Below are 27852 nucleotides of genomic sequence, written 5' to 3'. Positions count from 1 at the left end.
GAAAATGGTACCTTTATATACATTTGAAGTGCAAGATCATGTGTGAATTGTATATACAGTGCATCCATTAAAAGGGGAGCCGTTGGCAGTTAGTGGTTCAGTTTCTCATCTTTAAAATGAGGACAATACTTTTTTTCTCCTGCTCTAGCAGATCTTGTCTATACTGTAAGCTCGTTGGGGCCAGTGACTGTCTTATCATGTATCTGTACAGTTCCTAGCACAAGGGAAACACAATGAGACATCTAGATGCTAATTATTAAAAATAATTGCATTTTATTGATGCAATTAATACCTTGAAATACCTGTTATAGGAATCATACACTGAGTTGACTGGTGGTAAAGAGTTGAGCTTCTTTCTTCTAAGAAGTCAGGAGGCAGGGGGGAAATAATGGAACATTTCATTCCCATCAAGCAGTGAGAGGGAGGGGATATGGGTTGAGGCAGGATGGGTTGCTTCAACCAGAGGCAATGGAGCTACTCAGCATGCAAGCAACCAGAATGGGGAGAATGAAAGGAACTACCTAGATCACTGCAGAAATCAGTGACATTTTTGAAGCACGAGGGAAGCTGGTGTGAAGGATTCTGTAATGTGGAGTCACAATTTAAAAAAGCAATGAATTTTTGGTTGTGGGAAAGAAAGAGTTGAAGATCACTGAACCAGACAATGCTGCTTTCCTTTATTCCAGAAGGAAGCCCCACTCTAGCTTCAGGAAACAGACATGCTAATATCAAAATAAATCCCAAACATGAGTCTTGGTAAATTATTTTTAAAAATCCTTTTTAATGAAGAAATAATTCCATTCCAAAATATAGACACACAATTAAATAGTTTAATCACTTCAAAATATAACATGTCCCCAGTAGGTTCCAACACACACACACAAAACAATACTTAACAGCAATACAAAAAACCCATACAATAGTAGTTCTGTTACAATACCAATGAATAGTGTGAAATCTTTAGTGTCTCTACATCTGTCTCAAGTGGTGTCAAGTACAGTAGTTTAAAAATGTCTTACAGTTGTTAGCCTCAAGATGTAACTCTTCATACATTTTTGGTTCAAAGATAAAAATGCCCTCTCTCTTCAGGACACAGTGGAGTGCTTGTTGTTCATGGCTCCTTCTGCTGAATTGAACCTATGAGATTGCAGCAACCTGAGGTTGCAATATTTACAAGGTCTATCTACAATAATTGTCAAGAATTAATAAGGATGGGAGAAGATGACTAAAAGTAAAGGCAGACACCTGTGCTAAATAATGATTCAACAATTTGGCTCATGCATATAAGAAAATACATATATCACAACAAAGGCCACACACCTTATTATGCAGGTTAGTTAACATTACTACTTACAGATAACCTATTCTCCTCCTCAACTTTCAACATTCAAGAACCCTATTTATCTTTACATCCCTGTGTCCTGATTGCAAACTACTGAGTAGTCCTTCCCTCTGATGACAGTCAACCTCTCAGGGAGTTTTGACTGCTGTGGTTGGGCATTTGTAGTTAGAAAAGGCTACTACTGGGGACCATTTCTGTAACTTTGTCACAACCAAAATAATATCTGACAAACAGTCAAAGACCAACTGTGTAAAATGTAGCCAGCTTTACCACTGGGGGGGAAAAACAACAACAAAAGCTTAAATTAGAGATTCGGAGAGCCAACTAAAAAGTGCTTCATCTCAGAGCTCTAAAATGGAAGAGGTCACCTAGAACTCTGTCTGGGATTGCCTTGCTAACACCAGCCTGAGAGAAAACTGGTTGGTTTGTCAACATTTTTCATTATATTAATCCTGGAGCCCTGGCAATGGATTTATACTATTGCACTTACTTTCAGCATGATGATGATGATGTGTACACAGACATGGGAGTTATGTAAGGTAGCTAATCTAGATGCCGTTAAACATAACATAGGTTGTTGAATCAGTCAGCCATGGCACGTAGTTGTGTGCTAGCTCACTTTGTCTGTGTTCAGGAAATGCTTGACTTGAATCCTGAGCTGACAGCATTGGCTGTAACTTCACTGTAGTAGTTTTCAGGGTTGAGTGCTAGGCACTAATGGAAGGCTCACCCATTCCTGAGAAGAGGCTGTAGGAGACATATGCCATCATAGGTATGGTGCCTACCTTTTCAGGCTGGCCTATACCACAGAAGCAAAGACCAATGATTGGGAGGAGTAGGGGAAGCCTACGTGAAGACAGCTGGTTGCAGGAGTGTCAATTTGGGTATCTGAGACCAGGCTCAGATATACAAGGAGATGTGGGCAAGGGGTCTGTATAAGCAATAATACTGTATGAAAGTAAAAAAACAGCAGTAACTCTTTCATACAGATATACATTCCCTAACACTCAATCTCAGTGAAACAGCCATGCGACTAAAGATCGCGTACAGACATATAGCGAGTGAATTTATTGGGACAAGCTATGGAGCAATCCAGGACACATTCTAAAATGTTACCATGAAAGAAAGGTTAGACAGACATGCTTTCACCTGTTTTACATCAGTACCTCATCACTCACTGAAGACCGACCGTGCCAGGTGTGGTCTATCTGTATGAAAACCTAGAATTTTCAGGGCTGCAAGACAGTGTCACTTCATTCCTAAGTAATGTCCTATGTGAGATATTACCAGCTATTTCACTTCAAACTCTGGTCAAAACTACATTTAGGATAACAGTAAGGGCAAGGCAAGCACTGTACAACTAACATTTTCAATTTGTTATCCTGCATGATCGAAAAGGCCCACTTTCTCTCATAATTTTCCCCTGGGTATGATAAAAAGTTAAAGAGTTACTAGCAGAGACAATATGCTAGTTCTGTAACCCTATCCCTGTTCTTTCAAAAACAACTCTGTTTTCCTTATGCATTTCACTGACTGCTAAGTCTCCATTCAGCTCCATGAGTCTCACTACATATTTCCAAGAACGCATGCAGAACATCTGGTGGCTGGCTAAGGCAATACACATTTGGAAATGAAAGGAAACAATTGAAAGCGCACTTTAAGCCTATATATTTAAAGCTGAAGGCCTCAAAAATAACATGATGGGGAAGGGGAAAAATGGAAAGAGCCGATTTGTTGAACACGTTTACTAAAGCTAAAACATCAATGAAACAATACCATGGAAGATTATACATAACTTCAGTCAGTTTAGGGATCTTATGGCACCTGTGGTTTATAAACAGCTTTAGTAACGAGTATTTCAAAACATAGTTCACAGTTTTAAGAAGATCTGTGCTGATTTAAAAACTAGATTCTATATAATTTGAATGTTGCCTTTTGTATATGATATCTATTTGGAAAAAAAATATTTACACTAACTTCTATGGCTGATTTGTTAGATTACTTTGAAAGAAAACATTCCTAAGTTACACATTAGCCCTAAATTAGAGGGTTTTTTTAGTGCATTTTGTACAAGTCTTTTATATAAAAGACTTTAAAACAAATTGCAAACATAGTCTGGTACTTTGCTTTTGGGCTACTAAATATATACACTCAGGAGTATAATCATTCAGTGTTAACTGCATAATTGTAGCTTTTTTATTTCTTCTGTGAAAGAAAAATTTACAGTGTATAGTAAACTGTTCTACTAAAATCTTGACGTATTCAGAAATCAAATTGAAATCTATAAACAGTATTGTAATTGTAAACTGAATAGGTTCAACATCGTGTGCAAAGGGTTTACATGTTTTGTTGATACTGCTATTATTTGTAACAGCAGCACACATTTCAGCCTGCTTTCTTCATCGGTAATGAGCCATGTTACAGAAGATGTAGCTAATATAAGTTAGCTTTAAACAAAAGTCTTTTTCTCAAAACACACACCTACAAACTAGAACTCTTAGAACAAAAGTACTGTGCTACAGTCCTCGGAAATTAGTTAGTCATTTGATTTTTTTGTCAAGAGATGCTGCACTTGTTGGTTCCATTCTTCTGTGAAGTTTGCAGCCAGGTTTTCTTCGTCATCGGTTCGAATGCAGCTCTCCTCATCGTCAGTTCTTACATAGCTTTCATTGTCTGTCTGACTGCAGCTTGCCTGCTAAACAACATTTAGAAGAACTTTTGAAAGGGGAAGTTGTCTTAAAACACACACACGCAAACATTTCAAACAAACTCTTCACATGCTGCATTATCAAGAAAACAAAAAGCCACCCAATTCTCTTGGTTACAACTTAGATATTAAAGGTGAAACCCACTATATCTATGTAAACCTCAACTATTCAAGCTCTATGCAGGTGAAATTACAGAAGAGTTGGAATCGACTCCCACAAGACAGGGGCAGAATTTAGGACTGCTCTGCACTCTTCCAGCTCTGGTGGATATGAGTAGTGGCCTGAAACCTTCTGCACTATTTATACATGGTACTGGGGCAACTGGAAGTGCATAAACACAGATCTCTTGATACTCCCATTTCCTGCTCCAAGGTGTAGCCCTCCATGCTGGCTGGGCTGGTGTGGAGATAATTTCTACCGTGTGCAGGAGGTGCAGGATACTCAAGTGCAGCTACTCGGCTAGCAGCACCTCCCCTGACAGCCCCCACATGGGAATTTAAGCAGGGTGGAGAACCTTGCACTGAACCTACACTCTCAGGTGAATTTCATCTTATGGGTGTAAAAGTTGATCTGCAGAGAATGTAACTAGCTCAAAAATAATGCTGGATTGTACCTCTCTTAAGCAGGATGCTCCTCTTTGATGAGTGCTTTCTTATCCTGCGCAATCAATGGCATCCTGTGTTTCTAGATCTGGACGCTTCCAAGTTTTGTGATGGAAAACTTTTGATGTTCCAAGGTGTATCTGAGGAACTAGTTTTGGGCAACACAGGGAACACGATCTTTTGATATATTCCTCCTGGGGAGCATAGTTCTCTCCTCCTCTTTATACCTCCCCACTTCAAAGTTAAAGGGATTATGGTTTATCTTATCCTCTTTCCCTGAACTATTTAGTACAGTCAAATTACCTGCAGTACTGCTGATGGTAACATATGGGATCGCAATCTATGGTCAATGGATCCTTTTCTATTATATCAGGCTAAAGCTTGGAGTGGAAGAGGGCAGTTATCTGAATTTGTTTAAACCTCAAAGATTCAATTTGCAGTTTAGGTTGATTCTTATTTAGGTAATTTTAAGGATATATAAATATAGTTACAGCTCATAGTTTTTGATGGCATCATTATAATCCACAAGAGCAAAGTATGAGTGATGTGTGAGGCGGCCAGAACATTAAGATCCATTTATAGCATGTATATAATTCAGTAAATTTTTAATTTACTGTACACACTCTATGCCTTAGATGAATATTTGTGGGTGTGAGAAGGGATTATTATAGATTTCCAGGATGCTTCTTTTTGTTCCAGACCTGGCATTGGGATGAAGAGATGGTTGTATACAAGAAATGAGTGCCACTGAATTACAGAATTATAAATACACTGAAGGATTCTACTAATGACATAATCAATCACAAGTTGAAGCTCAAGTGATTAGTAATGGCGGAGTCCTCTTCCCCCCCCCCCCCCAGTATTTATAACTTCATCCACAGTTTATTTCCTGTTGTAGTATAATTTAATGATTAAAAAATCCTAGTATTCATGCAACATTAAAGTTGAAAAATCATGCACTGAACGTTAAGGTCGCTCCTCCAAAGTTAATTTGGCCACATTGCACATCTGACATTTTTATGTTATAAACTACTAATAAAGAATAATACATTAAGAGTCATATTAAAGACAAAAAGAAAATATTACACATGTGGTCTGTAGCTCAGTTAATATACCAGGATGGGAATAACCTAACTTTTGAAATTTATTACATAGTGAGAGCTTGATTTTTTTTTCAAACTTAATGTTCCATGTAATGCTATTTTTATATTTAATGTGCCTTTTTAGAATAATATATAAGCCTTGAACTATTTGGCTTTGGGATCCTACAAGTTTTGCCAGCAGAACACATAAGTAAAGCTAAATGCAATTTTTTTTGGCAAGTATTAAATTTGCTGAGAAAGTTACATTCTTCGGGGCCCCGAAACTATTTGCAAGTCTGGGTCAAATTCGACATAGTTCTGGCTGAAAAAAAAATCTGAAAACAAACATTTCAAATATGTCAAAATGAACCGTTCTGACATTTTTTTTTTCAAATTGACATTTCCTTTGGCAATGTCATTTGCGTTGATTCAAATCAACATTTGAAATGTTGTATTCAATTGGTTTTTGTTTGTATGAGAAAAACTAAATTTTTCAGTTTGGTTCAAAGCAACCGTCCATCCCTCCCCCCCCATTCCCCTGCCCCCCGGTTCAGGCACCAAACCAAAAAAATCACTTCTTTGCTCAGCTCTACATGTAAGTTTATTGGTTCTGGACCTATACTTAGGACTCCCTAGCGCAGTGGCATTCTCACCCCTAGACAAGTGTGGCAGACACACTTAAAAATGCACAAAGGAAGAGAGAAGTCTCCTAATCTTGGTGGCTTTAAATAGAGCTGACTTAATTGTACACATCCTTTCATGATTTTTTTTTCTTCATAGGATTCATAGATTCTAAGGCCAGAGGGGACCACTGAGATTGTCTACTCTGACCTCCTGTATAACCCAGGCCATAGGACTTCGCTGAATTAATTCCTATTTGAACTAGAGCATATTTTTTAGAGAAACATCCAATCTTGATTTCAAATGGAGAATCCAGCACAATCCTTGGTAAATTGTGCCAATGGCTAATTATCCTCTGTTCAAAATTTGTGCCTTAGGTCCAGTCTGAATTTATGTAGCTTCAACTTCAAGCCATCAGATGTTGTTATGCCTTTACCTACTAGACTGAAGAGCTCTCTATTATCAAATTTCTGTTCCCCAGGTAGGCACTTATAGCCTGTGATCAAGTTACCCTTTAACCGTCTCTTTGATAACCTTAATAGAGCGACTCCCTGAGTCTATCACTGTCACTGTACCTATTAAGTTTGTGGATCTAAAGCTACTTGGCTTGTGGAGCTTACAAGGTCTATTGAGTTCCAGTCGAGTAAGGTGTCCTAAACAAATATACTCTTAACCAAAACATCATTAAAATGCATCTGAAAAAAATCTACCCAAAACAATCTAGTGTGCATGTGTGATGTTTCTGACTTTAAACATTCCTAAAATAAAACTACTGAACTTTCTTCCCACTTCTCTTGCTTTAAAGTCTCACAGAGATCTAAAAGCAAGACATGTTTGGCATTTCTAGCTTCTTTTTTGAGTTGAGTGTAATATGCCTGGGTGGAACATATGGGCAAATTGTTCCTTTTACATTCATAATTTAGGGCCTGATTTAAACCCACTGAAGTCAAAGGAAAATACTCCCATTGGCATCAATGGGTGTTGGATTTGGCTCTCAACTCTTGCAGAGAACTAAAATGCAAATAAAAATAATTTAAAGTGAGACTTAATAAAGAATCCCCTTTTCCCTATACTCTTCTACATGCTAGTACCTTAAGCATGGCTTTCAGGAGCTTTACACACCTTACAATTGTTTTAAAAACAATAAGCATTAATTGAAAAATGAACTGGATGTGACTGAGTAAATGTTGCCCTGGCATCACCACCAAAAATATTGCTTTAAAAAGTACAATAAGTTGAAGTTCACATGGGACCACACTCACGCCACAACTTACCCCTCTTTAATATGTCACACCTGCATTCAGTAGTGGCCTGCTTCTGTTCCCATTGATGTCATTGGCAAAAGTCCACTGGCAGCTATGGGAACCAGATTAGGCCCTAAACTCTATTTTAAGTAAAATAACTTAAAAAATTTTATGCTCAGACAATTTCAAGTTCTATTTTTAGATTCATCTAGTGAAAGCTAAAACCACTTTTCACCTTGTGCTTAGACAATGTTAGTCTGTTGCTCCATTTATATATATTTACACACACACACACGGTATATAAAAATAATCACCACTTATTTTAATATGAAAAACTTATATTGAAAACATGATTAAATTATATTTTATACGTTACAATAACCCACTTGCTCTCTTGAGACTGCATTTGTTATATTTATACCAGATGTTTTCAGGATCACTTCCAGAGATTTTCCTGTAGCATTATTCCAAAATGCAAATAGGATATAATAATTTTAAATAATAATGATGAAGTGTATAGCTTTATAAATCAGGAAACGAATGGAGTTCTGTGACAGTCTGTCAATCATATAATTGTATTCATGTCTATAATGCACTGGTCTGACTTGTCCTCTCATTCTTCTTAATAAACTTCATTTTATAAGAGCAGTTCCAGGAGATTATTGTTTTGGGGTAGAAAAATCACTTGGCCTTTCACCTAATACCTGTGCAATACAATGCTGATAGTATTTCTATACAGAATTTGTTGGCTAATACAATCTCTAAAAAAAACTGCTTTTTATAGTCAACAGCAGGGGTTCCCAAGAAACAGAAATGCAGATCTGACAGCCCCTTGCTACAGTTACGCAGTTGGCAGGACTCAAGCTAGTGCTTTAACCACTGCAGCCTGTATAAATTGTTTCGGGTTTCTCTTTCCAAAGTGATGAAATATTAATAACAAATAAAGTACAAAGGATACATTGTTTTTCCCTGAAGTAAATGGGCTTATGTACTATGGATTCTAGCCACTACTTGAGGGGGCTATTTTAGATTGTATCACACAATCCTGTGCAGATGTGACATTGATGAAACACAGTTTGCTGTTTTAGGATAAAAGGAGAGGGTGAAATCCTGACTCCAGTGAAGTCAACAGTAGTTTTGCCATCGCTTTCAATGTGGCCAAGTTTTCCCTCAGAGGATGGAATTTTCTAAATGTTCAGAGTTGGCCTAACTGCGCCCACTGAGGTCAACAGGTGTTTTACCGTAGACTGCAACAGAAGCAGAGTTAAGTCAACACAGAGCGCTTTCCGAAATCCCACCCAGCACTTCAAATGCTTCAGAAAAGAGCCAGGAGATGAGATGCTAACTGAACCTTCCGAGCCCACCAACCAGGGCGGGGATGCACATTTTCAGATAATCTGTACTTTTGTGGATCTTGGCTTTTCTTACAACAATATCTTAGCCTTGGTGTTTCTAGCTGGAAGCAGAACGTGCAGGGGTTTGCTAAAGTTAAAATATTAAAAGAAGTTACCTGAACTTTTTTAAACAAACATAAATAAATAATTAAAATTTTAAAAAGAAAAGTTTTACCTGAATTTGAGACAGGGTTTCAGATAATTTTTTACTTTATCAGCATGTTTCACCCACTATAATTTTTATTTATAATAATGTATATAAAAGCATATGCTATATGAACATTTGAACTCTCTATACTTCTATAGACATTCATTATTGCAGCGTGATCTGTTTTCATAATCTAGTAACTTGACTGGTAACTAACAATTCTAGTATGTTGAAAGAAGAAAATGTGTTTCTATAGCTGCTCACTTTCCAGGCACATACCAAGGCTGCTGAGGAGGTGAGTATAACCTGATGGGGGTATGGAAACAGGAACATGTGTTGTGGTGTATACTTATTCAGTGTTGTGATATTTTGTCGGATTGCTGTTTGTTTTTTGTCCCACTGACGGCTTTCAACACTATTATTTGAGAGAGGGCTTTAAAAAAAATAAATAGCAGCTTTTAATTCCCATCCCCCAAAGTGCTTTACAAACAAAGGCCCAAATTCTAGCATCAGTTACAGGCATATCACTCCTAATAAACTCACTGGGAATTGCACACCAGTAGCAGAGGGACAAATTTTGCCATCAAACTGATATAAACAAGAAGTACTTTGCCAATTACTAAAATGCAGCCTCCTCTCAGATGACACATGGCAGCCACTTAACAGTGCACATCAATACTACTTGGAACAGAAAGAGAAGATTATCCCATATACATTTGAAACTCTAGATGGGATTTAAATAGTGGAAATCTATTTCATTGTGTTAGAATTTGTCTAGGAAGCCTACTTTCATAACTTAAACTCCTGCTAGAGGTGGCATAGTCACTGGTTTTACTTCTCATCTGCAAATGGCTCCACCAGCAAGGCAAAGTGCTCCTTAATGTCATACTGGGGCACTGGCTAAGCTCAAAAGTGACAAACTGTACTTCATTAGAGATGATGGGTACTTAGTGATAGTTGTGGGTAATGGCATTTGATACATGAGTACTATCCATCTTAAGCACTTATATGGCACCATATGTGCCAACTCCACGGGTGCTCCAGGCTGGTGCACCCATGGAAAAAAATAGTGGGTGCTCAGCACCCGGTGGGCCCCTCCTCTGCTCCCCCCAGTGCCTCCCGCCCACCAGCGATCAGGTGTTCAGTGGTATGCAGGAGGCGGGGGGGAGGGGAAGGGGAAGAGGAGGAGCGGGGGCAGGAAGAGGCAGATCAAGTGTGGGGCTGGGCAACGCGTCGGGGGGACATCCCCAGATGCCGGGGAGTGGAAGGGACAGGGGAGGGTGGGGCGTGCAGGAACAAAAGTGGTGGGATCAGCCCCTTCTGGCCGCTGGGACACGGCTCTGCAGTGTGGCGGGCTGGTGGCTGGCTGAGAGAGCCTGGCTGGGGAGGCAGCTTCCAGTCCCCATCTGGGCTCAGGTGCTAGGAAGCAGGGCGAGCGAGCCGGAGCCCCCACAACCCCCGGGACGTTTCTGGCTTGTTCAGCCGCAGTCCCCAGCAGCCAAGTCTGGGCAGGGAGTGGAAGCTGCCTCCCCAGCCAGGCTCTCCCAGCCAGCTGCTGGGCTGCAGAGCAGTGATCGGGAGGGGCCGGTGTTAGAAGCAGCTCTCTCCCGCTCCCCACTGCGGCTTCCTCACGCCAGGGAGAGTGCCAGAATGTGCCGGGGGGGCCAGGCGCAGGTAACATGCGGCGGGGACAGCGTGGTGGCCCTGGGATGGGCATGGGGGGGTTGGCGTGGGGAGGGGAAACGTGTGATTGGTCACGTGACCTCCTGTCATAAACAGATAGTTAAGGGTTAATGTCTCTTTTACCTGTAAAGGGTTAAGAAGCTCAGTAAACCTGGCTGACACCTGACCAGAGGACCAATAAGGGGACAAGATACTTTCAAATCTTGGTGGAGGGAAGTTTTTGTTTTGTGCTCTTTGTTTTGGTGGTTGTTCATTCTCGGGACTGAGAGGGACCAGACGTCAATCCAGGCTCTCCAAATCTTTCTGAATCAGTCTCATGTTCCAAATTTGTAACTAGCCAGGAAGGCGTGTTAGTCTTATGTTTGTTTTCTCAACCTGTAAATGTTTCTTTTGCTGGAAGGATTTTTACCTCTGTTTGCTGTAACTTTGAACCTGAGGCTAGAGGGGGATTCTCTGGGCTATATAAATTTAAGTACCCTGTAAAGCATTTTCCATCCTGATTTTACAGAGATGATTTTTACCTTTCTTTTTCTTTAATTAAAAGCTTTCTTTTTTAAGAACCTGATTGATTTTTCTTTGTCTTAAGATCCAGGGAATTGGGTCTGGACTCACGAGGAGTGGTCAGGGAAAGGAGGGGGGAATGGTTAATTTCTCCTTGTGTTTAAGATCTAAGGGGTTTGGATCTGTGTTCCCCAGGGAAGGTTTTGGGGGGACAGGGAGTGTGCCAGACACTGACTTCTGGCTGATGGCAGTGTTACCAGATCTAAGCTGGGAATTAAGCTTAGAAGTGTCCATGCAGGTCCCCACATTTGTACTCTAAAGTTCAGAGTGGGGGAGGAAACCTTGACACCTCCCCTTTAGATAGGGCCCCCTCAGTATGGGGAGTACCAGTTGTCTATGGTGGGGCGTGCTTGAGGGAGGGAGCAGAACGGGGGGGGAAGAGGTAGGGTCAGGGTGGGGCACTCACCTGGGAAATCAGAAAGTCGGCACCTGTGTATGGTACCCATTCCTGAAGTACCTCACAATTTGTAATGTATTTATCTACACAACACCCCAGTGAGTCAGGGAAGTACACAGAGGGAACTGATGCATAGAGCAGGGAACTGAACCCCTGTCTCCTGAATTCCAAACTAGCGTCCTAATCACTGGATCATTCTCTCTCTCCCATGGCCACTTAATGCATTGTCATTGATAGCCGAGAAGACCATTTGCCCTCCTGCGTAACAGAGTAAGGTAATAAAATAAAAGAGTGTGTGGGGATGATCCTCAGGACTTTGACCACACTTTTGATGGCTTATTAGGCATGGTTTAGAGATAATTCATGCTTGGATGTCTGGAAATAAGCAAGGGAGGAAACAGCATCATCATGCATGCACATGAAGGAGAAGGCGCAGTGTATCTGAATTACAAGTTTCCAGCTGAAAAGATTCTCCTATATTAAGGTAATACTTACTTGAGAGGAGAGTGATAGAAGGATATTGCACTCAACCTTGCAAACTGACCTGTAGATAACAAAGGACATAAAACAAGAAGATGACAAGTTAAGCCAGTGAGCAGCCAGGCCAGTGTATTATCTGGAATAAAGCCATGCACAAGAGAGGAAATAAGAGAGAACAATAATGGGGACAGGAAATCAGACTAAGGAAAACTGTCTCATACAATACATTCAGCAAGAAACTATAACAAGACCATATCTGCTAACTGACATGGGAGGGTAAGCGCTGTTAGCGTTTAGGTTTGTGCATTAAATGTGTTCCTCCTGATAACACTTGTTATTTGCTACATGCTTAAGAGGAAGCAGAAAAAGATGATGCTTTTGAAGCTTCTTGTCACAGACTCTCTCTTGTACCATGAGGTTTGCTGCTGCCACATAGCAGAAAAGCACTCTCTTTGCAGACAATCTGGTTCCATTTAAACTCTAGTGTCATTTGCAAAAGCTTGCTTGAAGGTCACACAGACCAAAAACACTGGGTATTGTGCCATCATCTCTTATGCAATAATAAGTCTACCTGTCCATCTAAAAGTACTGCTTTTACATACAGTGAGACAGAGAAATACATGTAATATCATTCTTGAACCAACAAAGGATACTGTAAGCCTAGTAGCAGTAATTTTCTTATCAGATTTTTTTCAGTTGACAGTTGTATTATGAGAGCAACTACAGCCATCATTTGTTTTAGGCTATCTAGTCAAATGGGAAATTTTTATGAACATGATCAGTAAGAAATACCATATGAAATTCTAGAGGCTGGATTCAAACGTCACAGTTCTTCCCACCACCATTCCCTGGAACACTTGAAAAATAAATGTACTGGCTTTTTCTTCTTTCTTTAAAAATATAGATAAAACTAGCTCTGTGTTCTTTGACTTTAAAGACTATCCAGGGATATCAGTGGAAAAAGATCTTGAATAATGAAATACTATGCATTAATCCCAAATCAGAGAAGAGAGCCAACGCCACATCAGATGTTCTAGTGACTCAAAAGGACATAACCTTGCTAACTCTTATTCATCCTAGCAGCTCTTACTCAAATACTCCCAATGGCACCATTCATGTTAGTAAGGGCTACTAACACAATTGAAGGTTTGCATACTAGGAGCCATGGTCATCACTTGAAAATGTTTTCTAGTAAACAAATGTTTTCTGTTATCAAATAATTTCTGAGTAGAACTCTACAGCTTAGAGGCAAAGTGTTAAGTTTCCTCAGGAAAAGTTAACAGACTGAACTCTTCTTCTGGGATGAACATTTCATATCATCCAATTTAATCATTTTTTTAAAAGTTAGTTCTTTTCTGGTTTTAATTTCAATTTTTTTTCCCAAGTGGAAACAAGCCAGGTTTAATATTCACCCTTTGTGAAATCCTGCCCCAATGAAGTTTTCCATTGACTTCAATGGGGACAGGATTTAACGCGTTGTCTTTCTGGGACTATTTTGGACTACAACATAAAAGCCAATTTTGGAGGAAGCAACAATACTGAAAGGTATCTGACAAAATTTCTCTCTCCCACCTCACAAAGTAATTCTGCAGGCTCCCTCCCCTCTCTTAATTTTATGCATTTGTGTAATCCCATTGTAATTAGTGTGACTATTCATGCAAGTTTAAAAACATGTATTTGTTAATGGAGCTGTGCTGCAAGGTACTAATATTGGCCAGATCATTACACTGTTCCCTTTATTGAAAAAATGGAGCGTCAGTAGAAGTAGAGAAATTAATGACATAATGCTTGGTCGATGTCATTGTTAAGGTGTTCCTGCTACATAATACAATCATTGCTTTCCATGTTCTAACTCAGCAGTAGCAGTTCCACTTACTCAGCAGAAACCTAAGGACTGCCCCCTTTTGTCATTTGTTATCCTGGGTAAAAACACTGGCAGAACATTGAGGTGTTGCCCATTGTTGCCATATTGAGATGTTGCATAGCAAGGATGAGGATGAAATGTCATTGTGTCCTCAAAGACCGTCACAATGAAATGGCTTTCTGTGAGCTACGTAGTCTTGTACAGCAGATTTATGTAAAAACTATGAAATTCAGAACCAATGGCAACCCTGATGTGAGCCAATAGACATTTTTAAAATCTGGTTCACTCTGATTTTTACATCTGGATGATCAGGAGGAGGAGTAACTTAAAACAGGCACTGATCTCTTCCACCATGCAAACGTGCACATCATTTACTAGACAGGCAAGATACTTTGAGAGTCCAAACGTGCAGGGCCAGTTGGCTTGAAACCCCTTGCGGCTCTTGAAGCTTCAGGTGCACTTTGCTAATCACCAGGTCACTTATTCACAAGCCAGGTCCCCCAGGCTGAGCCCTCACTGCCCTATTTCACCAGATGCAGCAATTGGACCTTTGAGATCTCATGTGACTCACTCCAGACCCTTTCCCCCATCCTAGATGATGACAAAAACATCCTATTTTAAAAGGACTGCTTCAGTGGCTCCAGTCCCCTAACATGGAGAGAACATCATAGATGCTTTATGTTATTAAACAAAAAACTGAGCTCAACATGCATACCGTCTCTACAATACAAAGCATTCTTGTGTGAGAGGCTTGGTAGAAATTGATTGGCAGTGGCAATTATGAAGGATTAGCTAATGACCTTGTGAAGGTTAATGTCAGCCTTAAGCAAGTCAATTGATGAGCTCTTTCTGAGCACTTTGTGTGTGCGTTTGTGTGTGTAAGATCTATCTATCTAGGGGAGGCATGAGAGGGGAGAGTTTTGAGAATAATATATTTTTAAAATCTGGAAGCACTAGCCACTGACAAGAAATTGCAGATGGTTGCCTACTGCAGCACAATATCCTTTTTAAGCCAGGGGACTATTTGGTGGGTTCCTTTCTTACCTGGTAGGCTTCATCCTGCAGCTTTTGTTTCAGATATTCCTCCATCTTGAGCTCATTTTCCAGCTGGCGGACAGAGTCGTTTTCATAGTTCTCATCATCTGCTCTAACATAGGGGTCTCCATCTTCTGTAACCCTAAAGACAATTATTAATAAATAGCCTCCTAAGACGAATTACATTCAATGTTAAAAGAACTTCCCTATTTTAATGAAAACAGAGAGGAAAGCAGGATCTATGTTTTCAACTCCATGTACATTTTCTTGAAGTTATTTTTATTTTTGCAGCCCTTCCTCAAGTTCCACCTCTGCAGTGATTTAGCACCCATGACAGAGATTAAGGGACATGCCCTACTAAATGAGCATTCGCAGTCCAATCATGCTCCCATTGAAGTCAATGATAAAAGTTCTCAAAAGCTTCCTTGATAGTAAGATTTGGCTCTATGGATCTGAGCCGAAGCCTAATGGAATCAATGGAAAGACTCCCATTGACTTCAGTCAGTTTTGGATCGGGCCCTAAATTAGAGTTCATTGAAAAGTTTCTGATGAAACATGCCATTTCATTGACAGCAAAACATTTCTTGAAGACACTGATTTCAATGAAGGTTTAGATGGGATAGTCCAGGGTGGGTGAGACAGAGAAAGAGAGAGACCCTTTTGATCTGAAAATGGAAGTTTCAATACAACTCTAACTTGTGAAAACCTTTGAAAGGCTTTGTTTTCATTCCACAGTGCAACAAAAACAAATTTTGAAATCTTGAAAGTTGTCGTAAAACAGAATTGTCATCTTTCAGCCAGCTCTATGTTAAACCATTAAAATTTGCCAACTGTACTCTAGCAAAACTTCATAAATAAAAAGGCTCAGTTGCTGAATTTCCTAATGGAAATCCAGTAAGGTCGCCTCTTATTATGGGCTCACAAAAGTCTCAGATTGGAATCAAGAGTATTAACTGATCACTTCTTGCCGTGACTCCTTTAGCTTAGAGAGCTCATTATTATTGTATAGTCAAAGAGCCTCCCCGCAGTTAGATTTAGTTATGTTACTGGGGGGAAATATCATAATTTCAATACAAAATGAATTAAAAAAATAGAGAAGGTACCCACATGTCACTGCGAATGGTGCCAGTGGCAGCTGCACTGTGAATATATCCTGGCTTCCGGGCATGGATTTGTGCAAGGAAAGCCTTTTCAGAAGTCGGTGATGGAACAAGATCATCAAAATGAGTCCGTCCAAACTCAGAATCCACGTTACTCTCCGTCTCGCTGCCCATCTCTGTGAGCCACAAAAGGTGATTATGGCTACATTTAATTTTCACATGTGCTAGTAGGCTTGGTTCATTTCTCTAAATATTCTCCTGTTTCTCCAAGTTAGAATTCCAATATCTCTCAACTGTGAATACACCAGTATGTTTCAGGCAACATGGATGCTGTGGCCATATGTTCTCTCTCTATTTACAGAGCCACCTCTTGCTTCTGTGGCGGTACAGCATAATAGAACCTCTGCAGACATTTGCATATGTTGCGAAAAAGGATACCACGTATATGCCATTTGGCACCTCTAGAAATCTAGACTCAGGAGAACTTGGATATTGCACAGCAGGATACAGGTGCACTGTTGTGCTACTGACACCTTTTTAAAAATAATTAAGATGCACCAAAATGTTATTTTCTGAAAAAAAAATTGAAGCTTTAATTGCATCTGGATGTCTATAGCTTTCAAAATTACCACTTTTAGGTTTTCTTTCCATAAAATACAAAAATATCCAGAACTCCATTTAGGTGTTTTTTCCTCAGCTCCCTTTTATTTATTTTTAAATATATGTTAAATGACTGTACCGTGATCATGCTCTTAAGCCTCACGCACCTGAGTTTAGCTCTTTCACCAGAGAAGACATGGTATTGGTAATCGAATCTGCTGCCACTAGTAAGTCATTTCTTAAATTTCGCCTTGTGCCTGAGGCAGGAAAAAGAAAAAAACCCACAAAGTTAAGATTTTTCTCAAAGGACAAATTATGGCTTTGTGTATGAAGTAGTTTTAACCTTATACTAAGTTGCCAACATAATAATTTCAAGGATTCAAGTCCTTCCAAAGGGACACATGCAAAACTTATATGCAGAACAGCTTCATTTTCTTACACTGCATGCAGCAGCAGCAGCTCACCATCAGGCTTCATTTATTCACAATGCCAGAAACTTGGAAGTTATTAATTACAATCAAACTCACATTTGTGAGGTGACACTAGCAGACCGGGGCTAAGAGATGAAATGTCTGGGGGAAGTGGACTGAAGTTATTTCTCCCTAAGTTTCCATGGCTCTGTTTAATGACTCTTATTGTATAAATATGGTCAACGTTGAAGAAACATGGTTGATTTCATTAGGCCTTATATGGATTTTCCTTTCCCATCCCTTCATGGTATCTTTTGGAGCTCAGGAATCTGCTTGTATTTTCCATAATTGACTCCCATTTTAAAAAACAACCACCCAGCAGGGTAGGTGGAACTGGGGGGGCTGGGGAGACGACAGCGGGAGTCAGCATGCAAATATCGATGGGAATTCTGTCCCCCCCCAACTCCTGCACACCTGGGGATGGAGGTGAGAGGGGGACTCAGAAGGGCTACAGGCAGCAGCTGCTGAACAGGTAGGAACCACCAGGACCCCACTTCCCTCCCTGGAGCTGGCTGCCCCCCAGCCAAGACTGAGTAGCTCCCTTTGCTCCCTCTCCTACCCCCCATTCACAGCAAACTTCTGCCTACCCTGAAAGCCACTACCCCCACCATCAATAGCCCTGTGCTGCTGTGACCCTCTTTCCAATACAGGAGGGTCTAGTTGTTGTTTCCTGCAGAACTCCTCAGTACCGCCTTAAGCATCAATTAGGGAAGGTTATTAGAGAGCAATAATAACCTCAGGGCTGACACGGCTGGTATAGTGTGCTCCCAGCCTATGCTATCACAGCGTCCCAAACTCATATCCTAGTGTAGTTGAACAAACTATATATAAATAGACCCAACCCGTAAAATCCTAGCTAACTTCAGAGGGGATGATGCATAGAAGCTAGCAGGATTTGGCATCTGGAATATCTTTTAAACTGACAGCCCTTAAAATTGTTGGTCTCAAGTCATAAATTCTCCTGAAGAAAATGACTGCAGGAAAGTAACTGAAAGCCTGTCTGTCTGTCTGTCTGTCTGTCTCTCTCTCTCTCACACACACACACACTTCTGAGAAGAGTTGTAATGCCTTCTCAGCTTCACATCTATATAGACTTTTACATCTATTCTCTAAGAGAAGAAAATATAGGAGAGCTAGTGCTTTACTCCATGGAGTGCCTTCGCTATGGGCAACTTAAAAGAACTCTGACAGTACAACTGTTTGCTTAAAAACTGCCCAGATTTGCCTTATACAACTAGAATAAGATAAATACTGAGGATAAATTCTGTATATAACAAAGGTAGTTGTTTCTAAGTGTGATCACTGTACATATGAGAATATACTTTGACATTGCCATTTCACTTTAGCAGAACACATTGCTGTAACTAAAAGCAGTTGCCTGAGGCAGCCCATGTATTTTATTGTAGCTACTAAATTATCTCTCTTTGTCCAAGTTCTGAAAGAAACCACTCTTTAAGAGAGTGGTCTATGTCTGTACATCTCTCTCATTTTTTTTTAAGGCTGAAAGAGGAAAATTTCACACTGTGTGTTCATTTCTCACAGAATACACGTTGAGCAACCTGGTGCCATGGGACAAGGAACAGCTGGACAGGGTTTAACATGAGAATTAACTAGTTCTTTAAAGAGAAAACCTTGATTGCACTTAGGGCTCAATCTTGTCATCAAATTCATAGATGCAATTCCCACTGAAATGAATGGAAGTTGCAAGGGTGGGCAGAATTGAGCCCAGGAGGGCAAATTATGTTCTCAGTTACAGCAGGATATATCCAGGGGGACTCCACTGACATTCCAATTTGCAATGGTGTAACTGAGAGCAAAATTTGGCCCTTTGTGTTCAAGGAAAAGAAAAAAGGAAATTGCAGGGATGCAAGCATTTGGGAAAAGAGTAATTCCATGGGCGGAGAGATATTTCCATGTTCAGGTCACACAAACTGTTTACTTTCTTTTATATTTAGCCTATTATTTAATCTGTGATTTTAGAACTTCAAAGCAAACAATCAGTGAGCAAAGGATGGACCTTCCATCCTTTTGCAATTTGATGAACAACACGGAAGGAGAACAAAAAGTGCACAGCAGCTGATGGCAATGCTCTGGTAAACATCATTAGACACAATGGAAAAATCCATCAGTTCTTAGGAGAAGCAGCACAATACTTCCCCCCTCTCACATCACCCTCCCATCCCCCCAAAGCCCAGATTGTGGAACCAACTTGCAATAGTCAATAACAAGTCTTTATTTTATGGCAAACAGATTGAGTTGCAATGGAAAGAGCACTAGAATAGGACTCAAGAGATCTGGGTTCTGTTCCTGGCTCAGTCACTGGACAGCTGGGTGACCTTGTGCAAGTCATTTCTCCTTCCTGTGCCTCAGTTCCCCACCTGACACTTGCATATGCTCTCTGAGTAACTAATAACTTAACAATGCAACTTACTTTGCGCAAAAGCTTCTTGCACGTCTCCTCCCACACCCGTCAGAGAGTCCTGAGGTGTATGGGTTGGGGTGGAGCAGGCAGACGCAGACCTGATTGGCATAGGAATAGGTCGGCTGATAGTGTGACTGGGTGAAGATCGAGGGGAGCCTGCTCCTTGAGTCTGGAAAATAAGAACAAGTGGTTAAATAGGTCTTTACAAGAGAAAACACTCAGCAGTCATCATCTTCATTCCATTCCTTAACTTGGCTGAGTAAAGCCTCAGCTGGTATCATGCAGTTATGCAGAAAAATCGGATAATATTAAGTCAGTTGATGGAAACCTATTACACCCAACTTCTTGTTAGGAAACAGCTATGGCAACCCATGGTAAAGATGTAGGAAAGATATATTAGAAGGTGATCCTGAAACATGGCAGGCTGGGTTGGATATAAAAATTTAAAGAAGATATTTCTTGTCTTTAAATCTAAGGTCTGGGACTTTTTTCCGTGAAAGAATTAAGAGTGTTGGCAATATTCAGACATTCTTAGGAAGACAACTCTTGCAGTCTGTAGGAAGTGGAAGGATGCTGGCACTAAGACAACTTTCAGTCTGGTTAAGGAGTTGAAGCTACTCCTGGGGGTGTAATATTTCCATGTTACCTAATCAAGTTCATGCTCTTACACCTCAACCACTGTTACAAGAAGGCATCCATGCAATCAAGTTTTGGAATGGAAATTAAACCTATTAGTGAAATAAAATCTTACCCTCCCAACAAATACTACAGACTTGTGCTTTTCTTCTTGGTTTGTGATCTATTTAGCCACCACTAAATCATTCACTATCAAATTGTTCACTCCACAGGATATACTCCGCCTCTCCCAAAGTACTGTTCAGACAGGCAATTTAAATTTCTGTTATGGGTCCAGTGGATGGAAGTTACAATGTTTTAACACCAGTCATATAAAATGTCATGCTGTTAGCACATGAGAGTTAGTATCATTTAACTGAAATTCAAGCATACGTTGAAGAACAATAATTTTTAAAAGTGGAGCTGTGTGAGTGATACCAGGGGACACAGTGAATTAATGCACCTTTCCTTTACTGCCTGACAGTTCCTGGGAATATATGTCAATATAAGAAACACAACCAAACAAACCACACACTATTTAGCATGATTAGGAATTGGGGTTCAACAGAGGCCTATGACTAAGATAACATGAGTGCCACTAAACAGGAACCAGTGCTCATGTGCCGTTAGTTTTCACTGAAAACTTACATTATCTCTAGTGAGATCTCCCCACCACCCCCAATTTATTTGGGCTGGCACTAATAATCAGTTAAAAAAATTCAGTTGGATTCCTTAGCTCCTTCAGTGCCACATGGCTTCAATGTTCTGGTGACTGTTTCCTCAGAGATGAAGATCAGATATTGCTAACTGCATGCCAAAAAAGGCAGCAACAACCATTTATAAAATTGGTCTACTTTTCTATTTCTAGATTTGTAAGCCAACTTTTATTTTCTAGATTTTGGCCCTAACAATGCATACCTTGCACCTACTGACATAGGTCTGATCAGAAGAGAAGCAGCATTGTTATTGCTGGTTAACCTCCAACAAATTGATCAGGATACTTTTTTTTTTTTTTTTAAGGGACACTGAAACTGCTGAAAAACAATGCTATGGAAGTTGACACTACAGTGGGCTTGGCAGAAGAAGTTACCGGAGAAGTTTGAAGCAGGACTTTGCAAGGGAAAGTTACCTTTATATGAGACACTCATTTCTGATAAGAGCTGGCAAGTATAATTTTAATATTTTCTTTTGGAGTGAAAACTTTTAGGACATTTAAATAATAGTGAGGGGAAATCTGAACACACAGGGACCAATGCTCTCCTGCTTTCTGGCCCATTCTGTCTCATTCTTGTAGTGCAAAGGGATGCAAAAATAGCTGGATCTGGCCAGCTGAGAATTCTGCCAGACCAGGGGAGTTTTCAGCTGGTGCAGACTTGGCATAACCAGTCCCCTGGGGACTGTTACCAGCTGGCAGAATTTAGAGTAGCCTGGTGGTGCTCTAAACTCCACTGGGGCCATGCCCAGAGCAGATCGGACAAAACACCAGAGAGCAGCGAACTGCCTCCCTGTTGCCTCCACTCCACCCATGTACTCTTAATTGGACACTGCAAAGTAGTATTTGTGGGCCTGCACTTATGCAGAACACCCCGTGCTCCAAATGAGGGGATATAGGGATATATAGTAAGCCCACTGCCACTCAGTTCCTTCTCAGCCACGAAGCCAGAGGCTCCACAGCAGAGGGGAAGGAGAGCGAGAGGTGAAGCTCCCATAAGGACAAAAGCATCATGAATAACTCAAGTTACTATAAGGCAAGTAACCCCTCCTCCTCCTTCGAGCACGTGTCCCTGTGGGTGCTCTACCATAGGAGACTCCCAAGCAGTAATTCACAGAGGAAGTGGATACTGGGGAGGTAAATCAAGACACCGTTTGCAGAACTGCATCACCAGAGGAAGTGTCATCTCTAGAGGCAGATAAGATGGCATAATGCTTGGCAAATGTATGACTAGCAGACCAATTCACAGTCCTGCAGATTTCTGCTATAGGAATGTCTTTTAGTAGAGCCAGAGATGTGGACTGAGCTCAAGTGGAATGTGCTGTCACTGTGTATCCAGTTCTTCCATAACAGTTCAAAATACAACCTGAAACTCACTTAGACACATGCTGCATGGAAACAGGTTGGCCCTTCATTCTTTCTGAAAATGATACTCCCAGAGTACTGAGGACGTTTCCTCCCCTGGAGCAAATCAGGTGATATTTGGAATTATTCGGGGTGGCAAAGAGATCTGCTTGCGGTAGAGCCCAGGTCTGACAGATGCTGTGAAAGACAGAGTCTTTGAGCTACCATTCATCGTCTTGCCAGAAGCATCTTCTCAGGGAGTCTGCAGCTGTATTCTGAAGGCCTGGCAGACTGACAGCTGATATGTCTATTCAATGGGAAACACACCAGTTCCAGAGTCTTAGTGACTCTGCACATACGGGTGGTATTGGTGGCTGCCTGTAATTTCCTCTTGGCATCCTATAAAATTGGTCATCAAACTGACTCCAAGGATGCCATTGGGAGGGATAGTGAATGGGTCCCTACTAGTCATAATCCCTGGGACTGGCAGATTTTCTAGAATCCTCCTCAGTAGAGGGACTCCTGGGAGCTGGATGGTACGGTACTGGGATGGATTCCTGTACCGAGATCTCAGAGTCTGGTAATTTGTTTCCTGAGCTAAGTGCCTGAGGCATCATGACCAGGTAAGTGCCTCAGGCATCATGACCAGTAAGGGGACAGCTTTCAGTCTGCAGGTGCCTTGGCAGTACCACTGAGGGGGCTCTGACAGATCTATGATTCAGGCCCATCTGAAACGATGAGAGCTTCAGATGACAGCAACCTGGAAGGAGCCGGAGGGCTGTGATAGCCTATAGTCGAGGCTTGAGTCGCTACCAGAGGTGAAATTGTGGACCAGTGAGATGGAGACTGCTGCAGGACTGAAGCAAGGTCCTGTCTTATTTCAGAGTTTGAGTAAGAAGTCAGTACTGAGGGATGCAGAGTGGCCCTATGTGTATCACAGTGCCATGGAGGATCAGGCTGTGCTGCTGCATTAGATTGTCAGGTTGAGCGCTTATCCACACAAGGCTTCTTACATGGTAACAACACTTTGGTACCAGACTAAGCTGGAGCCCCTATAGTACTCTTTAAGGGATGGGAGGTCTCCCGAGTGTGGGTCTTTATGGGGTGATCTACCCTTTTCCTTCATTTCTCTGGTGGGGTAGGTGTGCTTCTTCCTTTTTGAGGTCTTCATGTCCATGGTCACAGATAAAGCTGGATGAGTGACTGAAGTGGCCTGTGATGCTGAGGCCAATGAATAGGGGACTCCAGTGGAGATAGGGAACATTCCATTTAGAGGAGTTTTAGTTTAGCCTCCCTATCTCTTTTGGACCTGCCTTTAAATCCCAGACAGACCTTGCACTTTGAGGGGATTTGAGAGTCCCCCAAACATCACAGAGAACTCAAATGTCTATCACTGTGGGGAAAAGACCTGTGGCAAGTCTGGCAGAGTCTAAACATTGGGGTCTTAGGCACAACAAATTGTGCTCCAGCACAAACAAAGGTACAGAAGTAGAAGGTGGAAAACCCTCCTCCAGGAGCTCTAAAATAAAATAAAGTAAATAAGAAAAATAATGAATAAAGACTTTCACAAGGTGAAAGAAAGGTGGGAAGCTGAAACAGCTAACAGCAAAGGCTCTGTCTTGAGCCACAGGTGGTCGAGAAAGAACTGAGTGCTGGCAGGCTGGTGCCTGCCTATATCCCCTTGCGTGGAGCACGGGCTGTTGTTCTACTCAGGAGCACTACTTTACAGTCTCCGATCAAGAGTGCATGCACATCCCATGGTGGAGCACTCGTAGGGACATATACTCAAAGAAGAGCTATACACTAGTGCTCAACATTTTTAAGTACATACACCTCTACCCTTTTATAACGCTACCTGTTATATAATGCGGTAAAGCAGCGCTCCAGGGGGGTGGGGCTGTGCACTGCGGCGGATCAAATCAAGTTCGATATAACGCGGTTTCACCTATAACACAGTAAGATTTTTTGGCTCCCAAGGACAGCGTTATATCGAGGTAGAGGTGTACTATAATTGCTATACTGATCTGGTATGCATGGTAAATAATGCACTGTTAACAGTAACTTTCATTTCCTGGAACAAGACCTTTGCAAGGCATAAGAAACTTTAGGTATTTGGGTGTTTTTTTTCTTTTAACTATTTGGGTAATATTGGACAAAATCAACCCACAGAAAGTTAAACCCGCAGAGACTGTATGGTTTAAAAGACTGCAGCTATTTTTTATATTCTACTTTGCTAGATCAAATTCAGCCCAGATCCGTGGCAACTGAAATGTTGTTACCATTGGATGTCTGTCTAGTGGCATATGTGAAATGCGGTTAGTGGTCTTAGTCTAGTTCGCAAGAGACAGATGGTAAATGTCTGAAAAACTATGCTTACAACTGATGCTAAGTGACTGACTTGCTTGTAGTCTCAGCGTAAAGGCCAAGGACTGAACTTCTTTTAATCCCTAGTTAGACCCACAAGATCAGGACTGAGGCATGTTGACAGGGGAGTTTGTGGAAAGCTGCCACTATCACTGAGGTGACAGAAGGCTTCAGCCTTCATTTGTTAACTGATTGCAGCTGTCAGCATCCAAGTGCCTTTTATGAGACCTTCATGTACCCGATTTAGCTCATCATACTTAGATCGAAGTGGTAAGGATTTTAATTATCCCTTATCAGAGGGGTAGCCGTGTTAGTCTGGATCTGTAAAAGCAGCAAAGAGTCTTGTGGCACCTTATAGACTAACAGACGTTTTGGAGCATGAGCTTTCGTGGGTGAATACCCACTTTGTCGGACTCTTTGCTAATTATCCCTTGTTAGACTGGAAAATGGTTTATGTTACCTAGTGTCATGCATAACTCAATATAATACATTTGAAGTGAACACTGTTTTTATTGAATCTGTAGTCCATTGCTCCCTCTGCTGGAGCTGAAACTAGCTCACATAGCAGGAAAGTCTGCCCAGGAAAATAATACTATTACATTATAACATGACAACTAGGAAAACAATACATATGTGATCACTTCATTACCCTTCTGGGAGGAAGAGTCATTGTGGCAATACAGAAATGGAAAGTACATAAGCACTAGAAACTTATCTAGACCATTAATTCCAACTGAGTTACTCCAGGGACGAGTTTAGCCCTACATCTGTAAATAGCCTATGAAAGAGATCAATGGGGAACATTTTATGGAAATTATGAGAACTAGTGTAAATAAATAAATAATTAGCATAATCACCTGCCATTCTGATAAAAGGACCTAAATATTACACTGTGGAAGGCAAAAACATATTGTCATATCCTCAACATATATTTTTATTAAACACAATAAAAAGACTATTTTTGTAAGATGCATTTTTTTAAAAAAAAACCTGTTCACTTTTAGGGCATCTAATTTACACAGAAAAGCCATTAACGTTATTAGGCAAAATTAAAAAGCAATAGACCTATTCAGAGGGATCTTCTGATAGGTCTTTCCCTCTGGACTACAATCAGCACTGTCTTGCTGCAACAGATTCATTCTCTGTCCCAAAATGTAGCAAAACTGTTAGTTTAACAAGGCTGAGCACCAGCAACAGACAAACCCCGGTGCATGGCCAACTCTCCTACCATAGCCAGTGTGCATCAGACTGTTGAAATTGAGGGGCTCAATGTTATTGTGTTACAATGAAATATTCCTCATTACACTCCCCTTTTAAATAGGATTGCTGTCTGGGCAGATCAGGTATATTTTTTAACCTAATAACTTAGACAGTGTCCATTTTAATTCTAGAAAAGGCTACAAAACAATTTAATTTTCCAAAAGTCAATACTGTTAATAGACCAGGGGTCGGCAACCTTTCAGAAGTGCTGTGCCGAGTCTTCATTTATTCACTCTAATTTAAGGTTTCCCGTGCCAGTAATACATTTTAACATTTTTAGACGGTCTCTTTCTATAAGTTTATAATATATAACTAAACTATTGTTGTATGTAAAGTAAATAAGGTTTTTAAAATGTTTAAGAAGCTTCATTTAAAATTAAATTATAATGCAGAGCCCCCCGGACCAGTGGCCAGGACCTAGGCAGTCAGTGCCACTGAAAATCAGTTCACGAGCCGCCTTCAGCACCCATGCCATACGTTGCCTACCCCTGATATAGACTCTTGCACTGCTTTGAAAGTGCAGTTATTGTTCTCACTGGCACTTGGCTGCTGCTGCCAGTGCCATCTTTTGAAGTTGTAAAACCAAGAGCCGGACTGCTTGTGGACAGGAAAAGTCCCCTGGCACTTTCTGAATGACTAGGGACTCCATATCCATTATCCAGGGTTAATTACAACTCAGGTAATTATATTCTGCTTACTGAACTTACCTTGGTAGTTTCAAATGGCTATGAATGGTGGTGGTGTTCTTCACTCCCTGTTCTAAGTTGTGGTGTACTACAGTTGTATGCAGTTAAACAGTTGCTGCTTTTCACCCCTAAAGTGGCCTCATCTAGGCTATGTTTACACTACAAGTTAGGGGCATGATTCCCAGCTAGCATGGGCAGCGGTGGCACAGGCTAACTGTCCGGAGTATGTACTCATGGGGTTCAGTCAGGTTTGTACTTGGGGTGGCTAGCCCATGCTGCCATTACCACAGCTACGCTGCTATTTTTAGGGTGCTAGCTCAGATGAGAGCTAGTGCATGTATGTCTGTGTGAGCTGGGAATCACACCTCTAGCTCATAGCGTAGATGTAGCTTTACAGGAGTGAGAAAAAGGTTCTATCAAGCCATTGCTTACTTCTCAGGGGGAACTGTGAGGTTTAATTGTGTAAAGTGCTTTGAAAGGGTCAGATAAAACATGCTAAAGAAGTGCAACACATTATCATTATCCTCAGTCCAAGGCATGAGCACACATTTCAAGCAGAAGGAATAATATAAACCATGGAATCGTAGCTCCATTGACGAGTTAGTGAGACCTACAATAAGGTAAATAACTTACTCCCTGTTTCAGTTCTTCTTCCTAAAGAAAAATTGGATCATCAGCGTTAGATTAGCCAGGATTTAAGTGAAGAAGAGAAAAATAAATGCAAACTTGGGAACAAGGTTAGAAGTCCTGGATTAACTAACACGGGCCTGGTGCACTTGGACAGAGCCCTGATCATTGGGGAAACCCCCCACCCCAAAGAGCCCACAGGCAGGAAGGGGGCAAGGTGGTGTGTCTGGGGGGAGGATCCCTCTGCATGCTGTGGTGAGAGCCAATGGGCCAGGGCAGGGAGCTGGGTCAGCCCCATGAACAGGAACCACTTTAGGATGAGTGAGTGATGGGCTCACTCTCCAACAGCCCCCTGGGGCCCTTAGCCCGAGGGGCAGAACCTGACCTCCCCCTCAGGGCTTCTCATCCCTCAGGGACAGGACCCCACCTCCCCAGGGGTCAGGGAATGTTGGGGAGCCATCAATAACCATAGGGCACATAGTCCCCAAAAC

At 41.2% G+C, this 27852-nt stretch overlaps 1 protein-coding gene across 40 annotated transcripts in view; it reads right to left on the bottom strand.

The window, feature by feature from the left end:
- Positions 1–757: 757 nt before the first annotated feature.
- The window catches only part of DTNA (dystrobrevin alpha), a 323219-nt gene continuing 296124 nt past the window's right edge, over positions 758–27852 (bottom strand). For 33 of the 40 annotated variants that reach the window (XM_039522836.1, XM_039522814.1, XM_039522820.1 and 30 more), the window contains 5 exons: positions 19763–19922; positions 17029–17118; positions 16269–16437; positions 15171–15303; positions 758–4037 (listed from right to left, as the gene is read on the bottom strand). In XM_039522836.1, coding sequence (XP_039378770.1) covers positions 3879–4037; positions 15171–15303; positions 16269–16437; positions 17029–17118; positions 19763–19922 — 711 coding nt within the window. In that variant the 3' untranslated portion in view covers positions 758–3878. Of the gene's footprint in view, positions 4038–4663; positions 4801–12277; positions 12327–15170; positions 15304–16268; positions 16438–17028; positions 17119–19762; positions 19923–27852 lie in introns of all 40 variants that reach the window. The other 7 variants (XM_039522821.1, XM_039522852.1, XM_039522851.1 and 4 more) reach the window with 4 other exon arrangements.

This window comes from Mauremys reevesii, linkage group 2, assembly GCF_016161935.1.
Source record: "Mauremys reevesii isolate NIE-2019 linkage group 2, ASM1616193v1, whole genome shotgun sequence".
Classification (NCBI taxonomy): domain Eukaryota; kingdom Metazoa; phylum Chordata; order Testudines; family Geoemydidae; genus Mauremys; species Mauremys reevesii.
This window is presented reverse-complemented; position numbering and strand designations above follow the sequence as displayed.